Genomic DNA, 12782 nt, shown 5'->3' on the forward strand with positions numbered 1-12782 from the left:
TCGGACCAGAGTTTAAAACTGCCAGCAGACACCCACTCACTGTGCCAGCTGGTTCTGCAGGCCTCGGACCAGAGTTTAAAACTGCCAGTAGACACCCGCTCAACATGACAGCTGGTTCTACATGGTTAGGGGGTTGGGGTTACAGTTAGGTCTCGGACCAGGGTTTAAAACTCCCAGCAGACACCCACTCACTGTGCCAGCTGGTTCTACAGGCCTCGGACCACACTTAAAACTGCCAGCAGACACCCACTCACTGTGCCAGCTGGTTCTGCAGGCCTCGGACCAGCGTTTAAAACTGCCAGCAGACACCCACTCACCATGCCAGCTGGTTCTACAGGCGTCAGACCAGTGTTTAAAACTGCCAGGAGACACCCACTCACTATGCCAGCTGGTTTTACAGGCCTCAGACCAGCGTTTAAAACTGCCAGCATACACCCACTCACTATGCCAGCTGGTTCTGCAGGCGTCAGACCAGTGTTTAAAACTGCCAGGAGACACCCACTCACTATGCCAGCTGGTTTTACAGGCCTCAGACCAGCGTTTAAAACTGCCAGCATACACCCACTCACTATGCCAGCTGGTTCTGCAGGCCTCGGACCAGTGTTTAAAACTCCCAGCAGACACCCATTCACCATGACAGCTGGTTCTGCAGGCCTCGGACCAGTGTTTAAAACTCCAAGCAGACACCCGTTCACCATGACAGCTGGTTCTACAGGGTTAGGGGGTTAGAGTTTTGGTTAGGTCTTCGACCAGTGTTTAAAACTCCCATTAGATACCACTCACCATGCCATGTTAGGGTTGGTGTTACTTCCTTTTTTTTTTACTTTCTTTTTTCTTTTACTGTATCTCTGGAACAGCAAGTCATAGTGACACGGGCTAAAGATGTGTGTTCAGAAGGGTTGAATTAGGTCAGACGCCAACCACTCCCGATTCTCTATGGCCCTCCGTTCCCGAGATATAAGCAGAAATGTGAAAATTGGGTTTGGGTTAGGGTTAAGGTTAAGGTTGGTGTTGGGTCAGGGTTGGGGTTATGCCTGGGCATTGCCACCATGTATTGAAAGAAGTCATTAGGACCCCCCACATTGTTGTTTCTTTAGTGAGTTATATAACTACTATTGCAAAGGCATTATAAAAATGTCAGTATACCATCTACTTAATTGCAAAATTTTCAGGGGGAGGACCCCCAGACCCCCGCCTAACAGGACCCCCCCACATATCAAATTCTGCTTACGCCCCTAGAAAGAGGAAAGAAATGTGATAGTCTTGTGTGCTGACTCATGAACATGATATTTTTCAAGAGGAACTTGACTAATTTTACACATGGTTTGATATACCTTTATTTATATACCGGTATCTATATATATATCGCTTCTCATGGGATATATATATATACAGTGTTTTCTCCTGTTTATATTAAGGAGCAGGTCAGAATCCTGTATTTTAATTTATTCTTATTTTTGTTGTTGGTAAAATAGTTTTCAAATAAGAGCTATTGTTTGTTGTGTTGGCCGTGGTCACCCTGAACCTTTTATTGAAAATGAATATGTGTTTTGGACTGCATCTTCTGGTCTTCATCGTCTCTGGGAGTTGGGGAAAAGGGAGAGCAAATTTTATATTCCGCTCAGGTTGCCCCTAGACCGGGAGTAACAAAACCCATCGCAACATATGCTTGGCAATGTCTGAGTGTAGTAAGTACAAAACAATCACATCAAGCCAACGTCATATTTTAGGGGGAAAAAGTCATACTGTATTTACTATGTCGCAAATTCTCGAAAAAATGATCTCGTTCGTATCATATACCTGGCAAAGTCTGAGTGTAGTAAGCACCAAAACAGTGACAAAAAGCAAAAGTGGTATGTCAAAAAAAGTCATGAAATAAAGTGAAATTTCAGTTAGTCGAAAAAGTCATAGTATGGTATGTCAATTTTTTTTATAAAACAGTCATAGTATGGTATGTCATTTTTTTTTATAAAAAAAAGTCAGTACAGCACGTCATATCGTATGTCAAAAAATGCATTGTAAATTGAAGCCAGTACAATTTACAATACATTTTTTGACTTGCTATACAATGACTTTTTTAATTACTTTTTTCAACATACATATGACATTTTCTGATATTCTTAAGTATGACTTTTTGTGACTTTTTTCAACATACTATACTATGACTTTTTTCGCTACTTTTTTCGAAATACTAAAGTACAACGTTTTTCGTGACTTTTTCGAAATACTAGAGTGACTTTTTTTATAATTTTTTTTTACATAATATCGTGTGACTTTTTCCATTAAATGTTTACGTATCGCTATACCAGTGGTTCCCAAACTTTTTCTGCAGGGCCCCCCTTTTGTAAAAAAGTGTCAAGCCTTTATCGCTATTAAATTCATGCAGTCATTCTTAAACAATAAAAACCAAGACTCCTTGTAATAGACTCCTTTAGAAACTCCTTTAAAACAGTAGTTTCTCTCACTGCATGCCTTGACACCAGTGGCGGCGCCAGAGTATTTTTTCTGGTTCAACTACGGTGGGGCTAACTCATACGACGGTGGGGCTCAAATCAATGTCAGAATTTCAATGTGAATATAAAACAACACCCAGTGGCGCTGCCAGCCGGAATCCAGTACGCACTGGGAGGACTTTTTTTGAAGGTGGAAAAAAAATTGATGCTGCTGAACCGGGCCGGATGCCGCCGCATTTGAGAGGACGATCGCGCGTGTGTGCGCAATTACGCATAGCGTGTGTTGGCCCCTCTCCACTACACAATACAGCTCGGCTCTAGTCTCGTCACCTCTCTGCTGCTGAGCACTGTGGGCCGAGCCGATGCATGTCTCTCTCCCCGGGCCGGCAGAGTTATCATACCGTACTGTGCGTGTGAGTCCAAGCGTGTGTGTGCGTGCGTGGAGTGCTCACAAGCGTGCGCTTGTGTTTAGGTCGGGGATGGAGGGCACAAAAAACTATTTGCACCGGGGCCTATCACCATGATATACACTACTGATTTCACTGATACTGAAAACATTAGATTTTGTCTTAAAAAAGTATTTTTCCATTTGTTGTTGTATTTGCCGTTTCTGTGCGTACATTGAAATTGAATCCTGGCGGCGGCGCTGACAACACCCTCCCGCAGCTATAAACACGCACACAGTGAGAGAGAGAGGGACAGCGAAACGTGAATAGTTACGTTAACAGCCGGGACCCGAGTGGTCATCTTCCCCTGCAGGTGTCAACAGTGCGTCCGTAGTTTTATCCAACACGCCCGCCACCGCCATCGGTTGTTCCGTCCGACGACGTTTAAAAACAAATGTATCCATGATCAATTTTGACCAGCTTACTAACGTTAACTTAACGTGAGTGACTATAAGCCGCTAACGCGAACTGCTAGAGCCAGGTAGCTTACAAGCTAGTAGCCTGCTGTCTCTGTGTCGAACATACACTAAAAGCGGACTCACATGAGTGACATTTACGTACGGACAGTACAGTCTGTTAATTAACCCAGATCAGTGACAGTTGTCACCGCAGCTGCCTGAATGCCGTTACGACGTGACGTGGTGGTGCTGTTGAACTCCGCACTTTCCACATGGGAGAGAGAGGGGGATGTGACATGTATCAAAGGATCTCCAGCCGGGATTCGAACCTGAGGCTGCTGCAATATGCAGACATGGGTAAATGGCATGAACTCTAACCACTCAACCACCTGCCTGCCATGAATAAGCCTTTTTATGGCTGTTTTGGACTCACTACACTGAGACTAGGCGCGTCAAGCAAGATGAGCGATTTTTATGCCTTTTAAACAATTTTAAATATTTTTTTATGAATATATCCTGACTGACTTTTTCGTGAATTTTCGACGTGCTATGACTTTTTTTTTGGGGGGGGGGGGGGGGGGGAATATGACTAAGCCTTTTTATAACTGTTTTGGACTCACTACACTCAGATTTTGATTGACACGCGATATAGAAGCATATGTTAGGACTTTTACATCATTTTTACAACATTTTATGAATTTTGTCGATTTTTCACTTTTTTTTCGACATGCTATAGTATGACTTTTTTTTTTCCTGAAAAAAATGATCATGGCTTTTTATGGCTGTTTTGGACTCACTACACTGAGACTTGGTGCATCAAGCGATAAGAGCGATTTTTATGACTCTTTAACAATTTTAAATATTTTTTTCTGAATATATTCTGACTGACTTTTTCGTGAATTTTCGACATGCTATAGCATGACCTTTTTTTAACAATATGATCAAGGCTTTTTTTTTTAAAGATTATTTTCTTGCATAGACACCTTTGCAGGGGCGGATCTAGGATTATGGGAGATCCGAGGCTTAGCCCAGAGGGACGAAAGATGTATGCGCAAAGTTCTGGCATATATTCTGCGTATGCTAACTGTTATTACAACTGACAGTAATGAAAACCATCTAGCAAAAACTCTATTTTTAAATATTTTTTTCTGGCATAGATGCCTTTTATTAGCAGTGGACAGATAGGAAACACAGCAGAGAGAGGGGGTGTGACATGCAGCAAAAGACCACCAGCCTGGATTTGAACCGGGGTCGGTTGCGTATACGTGTATTCATGGCATGCGCTCTAACCACTCGGCCACCTGCACACTTGAAAGATACTACTTTGTCAGTCAATAACTTCTCACACACCGAGTATTAATCTTAACATTCACAGACCTAAAACATCTGTTCCGACGTTGGTCGTTAATTGTTGGTCGTTGCGCCACCGAGAAAAACGTTCTTCTGTCCATCATGTAGCTACGTCCATCTGACATGTCGATTTGAACCCGCGGGCGGAATCAACACAGGAAAGAGAGAGAGGACACACTTCTTCTTGGCAGGACAGGCTATGAACGCAGGTTACTTTCCCGCTGCTGCTGCCTCTCTGTTGGACTCCGGCATCGGCGTCGCTAGACCTCTTTTACTGGGGCACGTGCCCCGGTATTGATCTGCCGTGCCCCAGTAAAATCTCCCGTTCGAGTTTTAACGAGCTACTATATTTGGCAGTGGATTCATTTATATTGATAATAACGGTAAAATAATGGATTTTCTTTCTCATCCACAATCTCAAACCAACGCAGTTTAACCCAAAATACAAGCTGAGGCGTGCACCTTGTGGTCCGGGTCCGTGCACGGCACGGCAGTGTTAGCCGGGGCACCGCGGCGCACACGCATAGATAAATGCAAAAAAAAAACATCAGTCATGTTGTTTTTTAAACGCAAGTCCGTGTTTGACAAGCTTAAACATGGTCAAAAAACCAAAGACAGGATATGGTTTACTTTAAAAATACAACAGACCCCCCCATCACGTCACGGTATGATCCACTTCTCTCTCCCACCTGCCCCGCTCGACCCGATGCCCGCAGTAGCCGGCGTGAAGCGGCACAGTGCGCGTAGTTTCTGACAGTGTTGCGGTCGTTCCAGTAAGTAACTCAAACAACGACATGTTACACATTTCTATTACCACTCAATAATCACCACCAGTCCTCATTCCTGCTGCTCTGAATCACAGATCACTCTTTGTGTTGTTTCATAGGAGTTAGATAGCTGACGGTTTACCCCATTATCTTTTAATTTGAATACAATTTCATTTATAGTACTTTGTAAACCAAGTGATGGCTCAGCATTAAAGTAAGATTTACAGTCACAGTGATTTTCCCCAACCCCAAAAGTCTGATGTTCTTCATTCACAAATGTGGGAATGATACTCCAAAATCAACAAAAACATGTTGAGCATGTTCATAATGAATGTGGAAGTAAATATGAATTAGAGATGAATATTGCTACGTTTTTTACCTTTCAGTTTTAGCAGCAGCAGTATGGCTGTGGCAGTAATAGTGGGCTAAGCAAGGTAAGTTTATATAGCACATTTCATACATGCAGCGGGAATATAAGGATGTTTTTTTGTGATTTCAGTAATAGGGGGCCTGTGCCCCAGTAGAGCTTTATGTCTAGCAACGCCCCTGGACTCCGGTACTGCAGGAAGGCTACACCAGACTCCGGTGCGGTCAGGGGAGGGAGACTGACATAAACCGCGTTGAGCTTCCCCCCCCCCCCTACTGTAAACATTCGGGGCTTTGGCAAAAACATCCGGGGCTTGAGCCCAAGTAGCCATCCCCTAACCCCGCCCCTGCACCTTTGTATTTAGCGGTGGATAGAGAGGAAACATGGGAGAGAGAGGGGGATGTGACATGTATCAAAGGCAGTGGCGGCGCCAGAGTATTTTTTCTGGTTCAACTACGGTGGGGCTAACTCATACGACGGTGGGGCTCAAATCAATGTCAGAATTTCAATGTGAATATATAACAACACCCAGTGGCGCTGCCAGCCGGAATCCAGTACGCACTGGGAGGACTTTTTTTGAAGGTGGAAAAAAAAAATTGATGCTGCTGAACCACCGCGGTCAAGCCAGCCGCAACTCCGATCTCCGTGGTCAAATCAGCCGCACTTAAATTTCGACTGAACAGTATTCTCAGCGTTGCGGTAAATGCGGAGAAACATCGTATTACTTCCGGTTTTCAAAATAAAGGTATTAAGAACAGTAAGCTATATATCGAACCACCAACCATTGAAAATAAAATGTTACATTAAAGTGTTTCATGCACCTATGATGAATAAAAAACACTTGTTATCATTTGTTTTACTGCACAAATGTGGAGAAATGCAAAATTAAAAGTACCATATTTATACCTGAGATTGCATCGTTGCCCATATTTGAGCTACTGTAAAAACACTTTGCTCAATAATTCCTGGCTATGGGTGGTATATTTGACATCTACACATAATTGACTACAAGTATGTTTAATATGAAGCATTTTTACTGTAGCAATGTGGAGAAATTCAAGTATAAATGTCCCATATTTATACCTGAGATTGCATCGTTGCCCATATTTGAGCTACTGTAAAAAGACTTTGCTCAATAATTCCTGGCTATGGGTGGTATATTTGAGTTCTACACATAGAGGACTACAACTATACTTTAAATCAAGCATTTTTACTGTAGCAATGTGGAGAAATTCAAGTATAAAAGTCCCATATTTATACATGCAGATTGCATATTTGACCACATTTGAGCTACTGTAAAAAGACTTTGCTCAATAATTCCAGAATGACACTGATTGATTTGAGTTGAGGACATCTCTGACTACATACATACCAAAAATGAAGCATTTTTACTGTACCAATTAAGAGAAATTACAAAGTAAAAGTCCTACATTTAACGAATAATAGGTAGAGGTATGAATATTTGAGGTGCTATAAAAATACTTTTCTCAATAATTCCAGAATGACACTGATTGATTTGAGTTGAGGACATCTCTGACTACATACATACCAAAAATGAAGCATTTTTATTGTACCAATTAAGAGAAATTACAAAGTAAAAGTCCTACATTTAACAAATAATAGGTATATTTCTGAATATTTGGGGTGCTATAAGAATACTTTTCTCAATAATTCCAGAATGATACTGATATATTTGTATTGAGGACATCTCTGACTACACACATACTGAAAATCAAGCATTTCTACTGTACCAATTAAGAGAAATTACAATTACAATTATCAATTCTTGATGGGGCTATAGCCCAACCAAGCCCCTCCCTGGCGCCGCCACTGCTTGACACTGAGTGAAACGCTTGTTGATGTGCACATAGCCTATCCGACTACATAGATAGATGTGATTCGCATTAACATACATCAATTATAAAATAAATGTAATTTTTATCATTTAACAACCATTAAAAACAATGACTTGTCATATAAAATGCTGGCAGACATTGTTATCATCAGTTCAATCGGAGCCCATCCTGGACCTGCGGACCACCGCGGAGGCCCGCCGCCTTCTCACAGTCGCCCGCAAGGTGACGCCCTCGTTTAGTTTAAACCGAGCGATGCCACCCGCCTCATCCAGTTTCTTGGCACTGCAGCACGGCGTCGGGACCTTCATAGTGTTGCCGAACTTGGAGTAGTCCACCGCGTACATGCCGTCCTCCTCGGAGACTGTGGGCACGAAGCGCTGCCCCCACAGGATCTCCTCCGACACGTAGGAGGTCCTGGCCTGGGTGGTGATGCCCGTGGTCTCCACAACCCCCTCCAGCACCGCGATCACCTCGATGTCCTGGTGCTGCAGCTCAAACGCCGACAGCTCATACAGAGGGCTGTGCTGGTCGATCACGTGACAGATTATGAGAGGGGACACCAGGAAGACGCCGTTGGTGCCCACCGGGTTGTCCATGTGGATGTCAATCTGGTCCAGAGGCACCACCTCGCCCTCCTCGGTGGTGCTTCTCCTGACCACCTGCAACCGCACGGTGGCGCTGATGATCATGCTTTTCCTCAGATCCCCGATGCGGATCATGAAGCACAGCTTGTTGTTTCGCACGGAGATGACCGCGTGCTTGCTGAAAATGAGCGTCTCCGCGCGCCGGTTGGCCTGCGCGGTTTTCATGAAGATGCAGCCGAGCATGATGGCGTTGATGACCAGTCCCACGATGTTCTGCACGATCAGGATGACGATGGCGGAGACGCACTCCTCCGTGATCATCCGGGCCCCGAAGCCGATGGTCACCTGGACCTCTATGGAGAAGAGGAACGCGGAGGAGAAGGAGTGAATGTCCGTTACGCACGGGACAAAGCCGCCCCCTCTCTGGTCCAGGTCGCCGTGCGCGAAGGCGATGAGCCACCAGATCATCCCGAAAAGGAGCCAGCTGCACAGGTAGGACATGGTGAAAATGATGAGCGTGTGGAGCCATTTTAAATCCACGAGAGTGGTGAAGACGTCCTGCAAGAACCGACCCTGCTCTCGGATGTTGGTGTGCGCTACGTTGCAGGTGCCGTTCTTGGCGACGAAGCGAGCTTTACGCGGTTTGGCGTTGAACAACTTTGGCTGCAAGACATCCTCAGCCAGACGTGTGAGCAAGTAATCCTCAGGAATTATTCCTTTGCGGGACAACATAGCGCTCCCATACTATGGACCCACAGCCCTTTTTGGCGTTTGAATCTTCTGATTCGTCTCTGTCCTGCTGAAGATGAATTACTGTCCTCCTAATTTCCTTTTACTAATCGGTCAGCTCCTCGGCAGCTGTCGGGCGCAAGGACGAGAGTTGTTGTCGTCCGTTTTCCTGGAGGTATGCGCGCTCCTCACGTTGCCTCCAGATCAGGCGCTCCACAAACGTGAAGTCTCAGGAGAATATTCTTCTTGCAGCTCCGCAGCTGCCGCCGTCACTCACACCAACACACACCAACACACACCAACCGGGCAATAGATGCGCCAAAACCGCCTCGTCCTGTCCACCCACCCGCCTCGGATATTCAGTGAGATGTACAATGTCAATGCGGGAAGCGTTTACGGGCCACCTGAGCTGAGTTTGATCACCTTTTGGATGAGAAGGCAGGCTTTAGTGGCGCAGTTAGTCTGTGCTGACCTCGCCACTTCACCACAGCTCGGTAACGTGATATAGGGACGCTGAGGTGGAGAGGTAGGCCTGCTCCCTCCCTCCACTATCTCTGTGGTGCCCTTCCTGAGATTTTCAATGAGAATGCAGGAGTGGCCCATTACGCATTAAGTCTAGAGGCCTCCAGGCAGCTCTGAATATATAATGGATTAAATATAGGGCACTCTACAACTAAACATCTTCAGCCATAAACTTCACCTTACATGAATAGAAAGTGGGCTCTTCACCCGTAGAACCATTAAAAAATATATCTGGGCTTCTTTCCACACCAGCCTGCTGTGTCCTCTGATATCCATATAATATTCTCATATCACATGTCATAGCAGCCACTCATCCATTGTTGTGTTTCCGGCTCTTTGGCTCGTCTACAGCCTGCTGTCATTTGTTTTGTACAGCTCACACAAGCACAAAAAAACACTTAAATCATTTAATGATAATTTATGTTTTATTAACAAAGAATTAACATTTTCATTATGTACAAATATTATACAACATGATTGAAAAATAAATGGAATATATATATATTTCATTGGACAATTGCACTTTGAATGTCTTGCTCTAAAGCTTCCCGTCCTCTTGTGCTACTTGTCTGCTCGTACGAAGGAGGTGAAGACGCTGTCCTCCTTGTCCAGCAGGGCCTCGGGCCTGTCGTACTCCAGGATGATCCCCCGCTTCATCACAATCACCAGGTCGGCGTTCAGGATGGTGTGGACGCGATGCTGTGCGGCGGAGGGAAAGGAGTCTTTTGAAACACATGTGATACAACTGGCTGTTAAATTAAGGAGCAGAAAAATGTTCCTCCACAGTAAAATACCAGAGCCTTTGCAAGTCATCACAGGTTCCTGGTTGCCCTTCTTTTATCTGATTTGTCTGAAGTAAAGAGTTGTGATATTTTAATATTCATGGATGATCATTTCCATTACTGTATCATGAAAATTCAGAGGCAAAACCATCCTGAATATTTGGCATCTGCACTGATTTCCAATTCATATTTTTTTCCCTTACTTTGTTAGTTGTCAGAATAATACCACAGAAATAGTTAGAAACTGTTTTTTTTTGTCCACACTGCAGCTTTTGCATCACTTTATAAGAACTGGATCCGCAGTGTAGAACAAAGGTCAGCGGCTCTCGGGGGGGGGGGCAGCTGCATGCATTACTGTAAATGCCTGGCACAGCGTGGGAGAGATACTCACTGCTATAGTAACGACTGTTCGGTCAGCAAACGCAGTCATCACAACCTTCTGCAGGATGCTCTCCTGTGAGGACAGAAGCAGGTCGACTTACTTTCACAAAAACATAAGAACACGCGGGAGGCAGGAAAATCAAAGAGCATCCTTCGTTCCCCTCAACCCACGCCGAAGCGTATTTTTCACACCGTCACCTCTCTCGTTCCTCATCTTGGTATGCCCCTGATTAAACGCTCGGCCGTGTTTCCTGGAGGGCAGTGCAGCTGCGTTAGAAATATCGTTCTTTGTGACCGATCGCTCCGGAGTGGGTCTGAAGTAGAAGAACACTGACTCCCTTCAGGCTATGAGTAATTTCCCCCCATGTCTTTTTTTTCCGCATCATGTCCACCTCCTCCATTCTGGTTGTCTTTATCCTTCTCTTATTTATAAAAGGCCTCAGTTAAAGCTGCAAACCGTGACCCAGAAATGATTCGACCCCACCATCACCCCATAATGAAGAATTATATTAACAGTACATTTTTCTTTATGACTGGGTTCCAACTGCGTTCCTCTTTGCTTCATGCCTACAGATATAAATGGCCCTGTGAGCTAGCTTCACCTCCCTTTCACTGCTAATTCCCTCCGCATGCCTTTCCACCACCTCACAGAGCTCTCTTGTACCCAGACAACAACACTGACCGTTGCCATGTCGATGGACGCAGTGGCTTCGTCCATGATGAGGATGCTGCTCTTCCTCACAAAGGCTCTGGCCAGACAGAAGAGCTGTCTCTGACCCTGACTGAAGTTTTCTCCTCCCTCCGTCACCATGGCGTCTGCAGGGACGAGAACACATCAAATAGAATACATAAATATGAATAGTTAATATCATTATGTACATTCATAGAGAGTATACAGATTTAAATTGGACACTGCTTCATACGTGAGCTTGGCACTATTATTTTAGCTAAATGAGAGGGGCGAAGTTAATTGGCTTTTAACTCTTGGCTTCCAGATTGATGTCTTATTGATTTTCCATTCGGGTCCCTGTGAGGTCATAAAGCAATGCTTGCAAGAGTAAACTGCTCCCCAGTGATCCATCAGTCTGTGGTTAGTCTGTAGATTTATGTCTTTCTTGTCATGTTCATCTTTATTGGGCAATTAATTAGGAGGTTTATATGATTGGTGAGGTGTGGGGAATAGTTTTAAAATAGGATTCAAATGATTATTTTACTAAACTCTATAGGAGAAAAATAAAAAATTAAATGTTTGTTGTTTAGCATTAAATATATATTCTGTATAATGAAGTAAAAAAATAATATGTTTTAATGTCACAAACCTCAACAATCTTTTATAACACTGCAGTGACTGTGGACTGCTTTACATGCGACACAAGATACTCTTACTTTAACTTAATTAAAGGGCTAAATGAATTACTCCTTAACCGTCGGGTTACGGATCAATATCGTATTGAGCTTAAACTAAAGCAGCGGGTAGCTGCACACACACACACACACACACACACACACACACACACACACACACACACACACACACACACACACACACACACACACACACACACACACACACACACACACGTGTCACTGCCACATTGACTGAAGCAGAAATACATCAAGTGACATGAGCAGCAGCAGTCTATCATTCCAACAGTGTAGTGACTGGTTTCTCTCTGTTTTTTTAAAGGAAGTGTCGAGGACGTCATGCACATGAAGAGCTGAGTGATGAACTGCAATCCAACAGCAACTAAAGTAAGACTGTGCAGAGAGGAGGCCCTATGCATCAGCATACCGATCATTCATCATGTATGTAGGTCAAAGGGACAAAAAAGCATGTCCTAGATTGTTTTTACTCTAGATAATTCATCTTTTTTCTTTCAATCATACTTTACAGGAAACAGCTCAAACCCAGGTCTGGATTATCTTGAGTAACCAAATCATGATTAAAAAAAATAAAAATAATCCATTATATTTGAGAGACATCTCCAAAACTGGGCAACTCAACAAAGAAACAATAAAGATTGATAAAAAAAAACACTTTAGGTGTGAAAACATGTAATTTTGAATTTGGGGGTGAACTGTGTCTTTAAGTCTGTTGAAGAGGAACATGGCTCTCAGCCAATATCTGCTCTGATGGTGAAACTGCT

General features: G+C 43.9%; 2 protein-coding genes across 3 annotated transcripts in view; both read right to left on the reverse strand.

The window, feature by feature from the left end:
* Window positions 1–7633: 7633 nt before the first annotated feature.
* On the reverse strand, window positions 7634–9122 carry kcnj11 (potassium inwardly rectifying channel subfamily J member 11). The gene has a single exon (XM_084018085.1). The coding sequence runs from the start codon at window positions 8951–8953 to the stop codon at window positions 7790–7792; it is 1164 nt and encodes a 387-aa protein (XP_083874211.1). The 5' UTR covers window positions 8954–9122; the 3' UTR covers window positions 7634–7789.
* A 761-nt stretch (window positions 9123–9883) lies between these two features.
* Window positions 9884–12782, reverse strand: part of abcc8 (ATP-binding cassette, sub-family C (CFTR/MRP), member 8) — a 39765-nt gene continuing 36866 nt past the window's right edge. For both annotated transcript variants that reach the window (XM_084018059.1, XM_084018058.1), the window contains exons 37-39: window positions 11318–11451; window positions 10646–10708; window positions 9884–10171 (exon numbers count right to left, since the gene is read on the reverse strand). In XM_084018059.1, coding sequence (XP_083874185.1) covers window positions 10034–10171; window positions 10646–10708; window positions 11318–11451 — 335 coding nt within the window. In that variant the 3' untranslated portion in view covers window positions 9884–10033. The remainder of the gene's footprint in view (window positions 10172–10645; window positions 10709–11317; window positions 11452–12782) is intronic.

The sequence above is a fragment of the Eutrigla gurnardus genome, assembly GCF_963514095.1.
Source record: "Eutrigla gurnardus genome assembly, chromosome: 9".
Lineage (NCBI taxonomy): Eukaryota > Metazoa > Chordata > Actinopteri > Perciformes > Triglidae > Eutrigla > Eutrigla gurnardus.

Coding starts and splice junctions, on each gene's coding strand:
- kcnj11 (XM_084018085.1), bottom strand. CDS start 8,953: ATGTTGTCCCGCAAAGGAATAATTCCTGAGGATTACTTGCTCACACGT.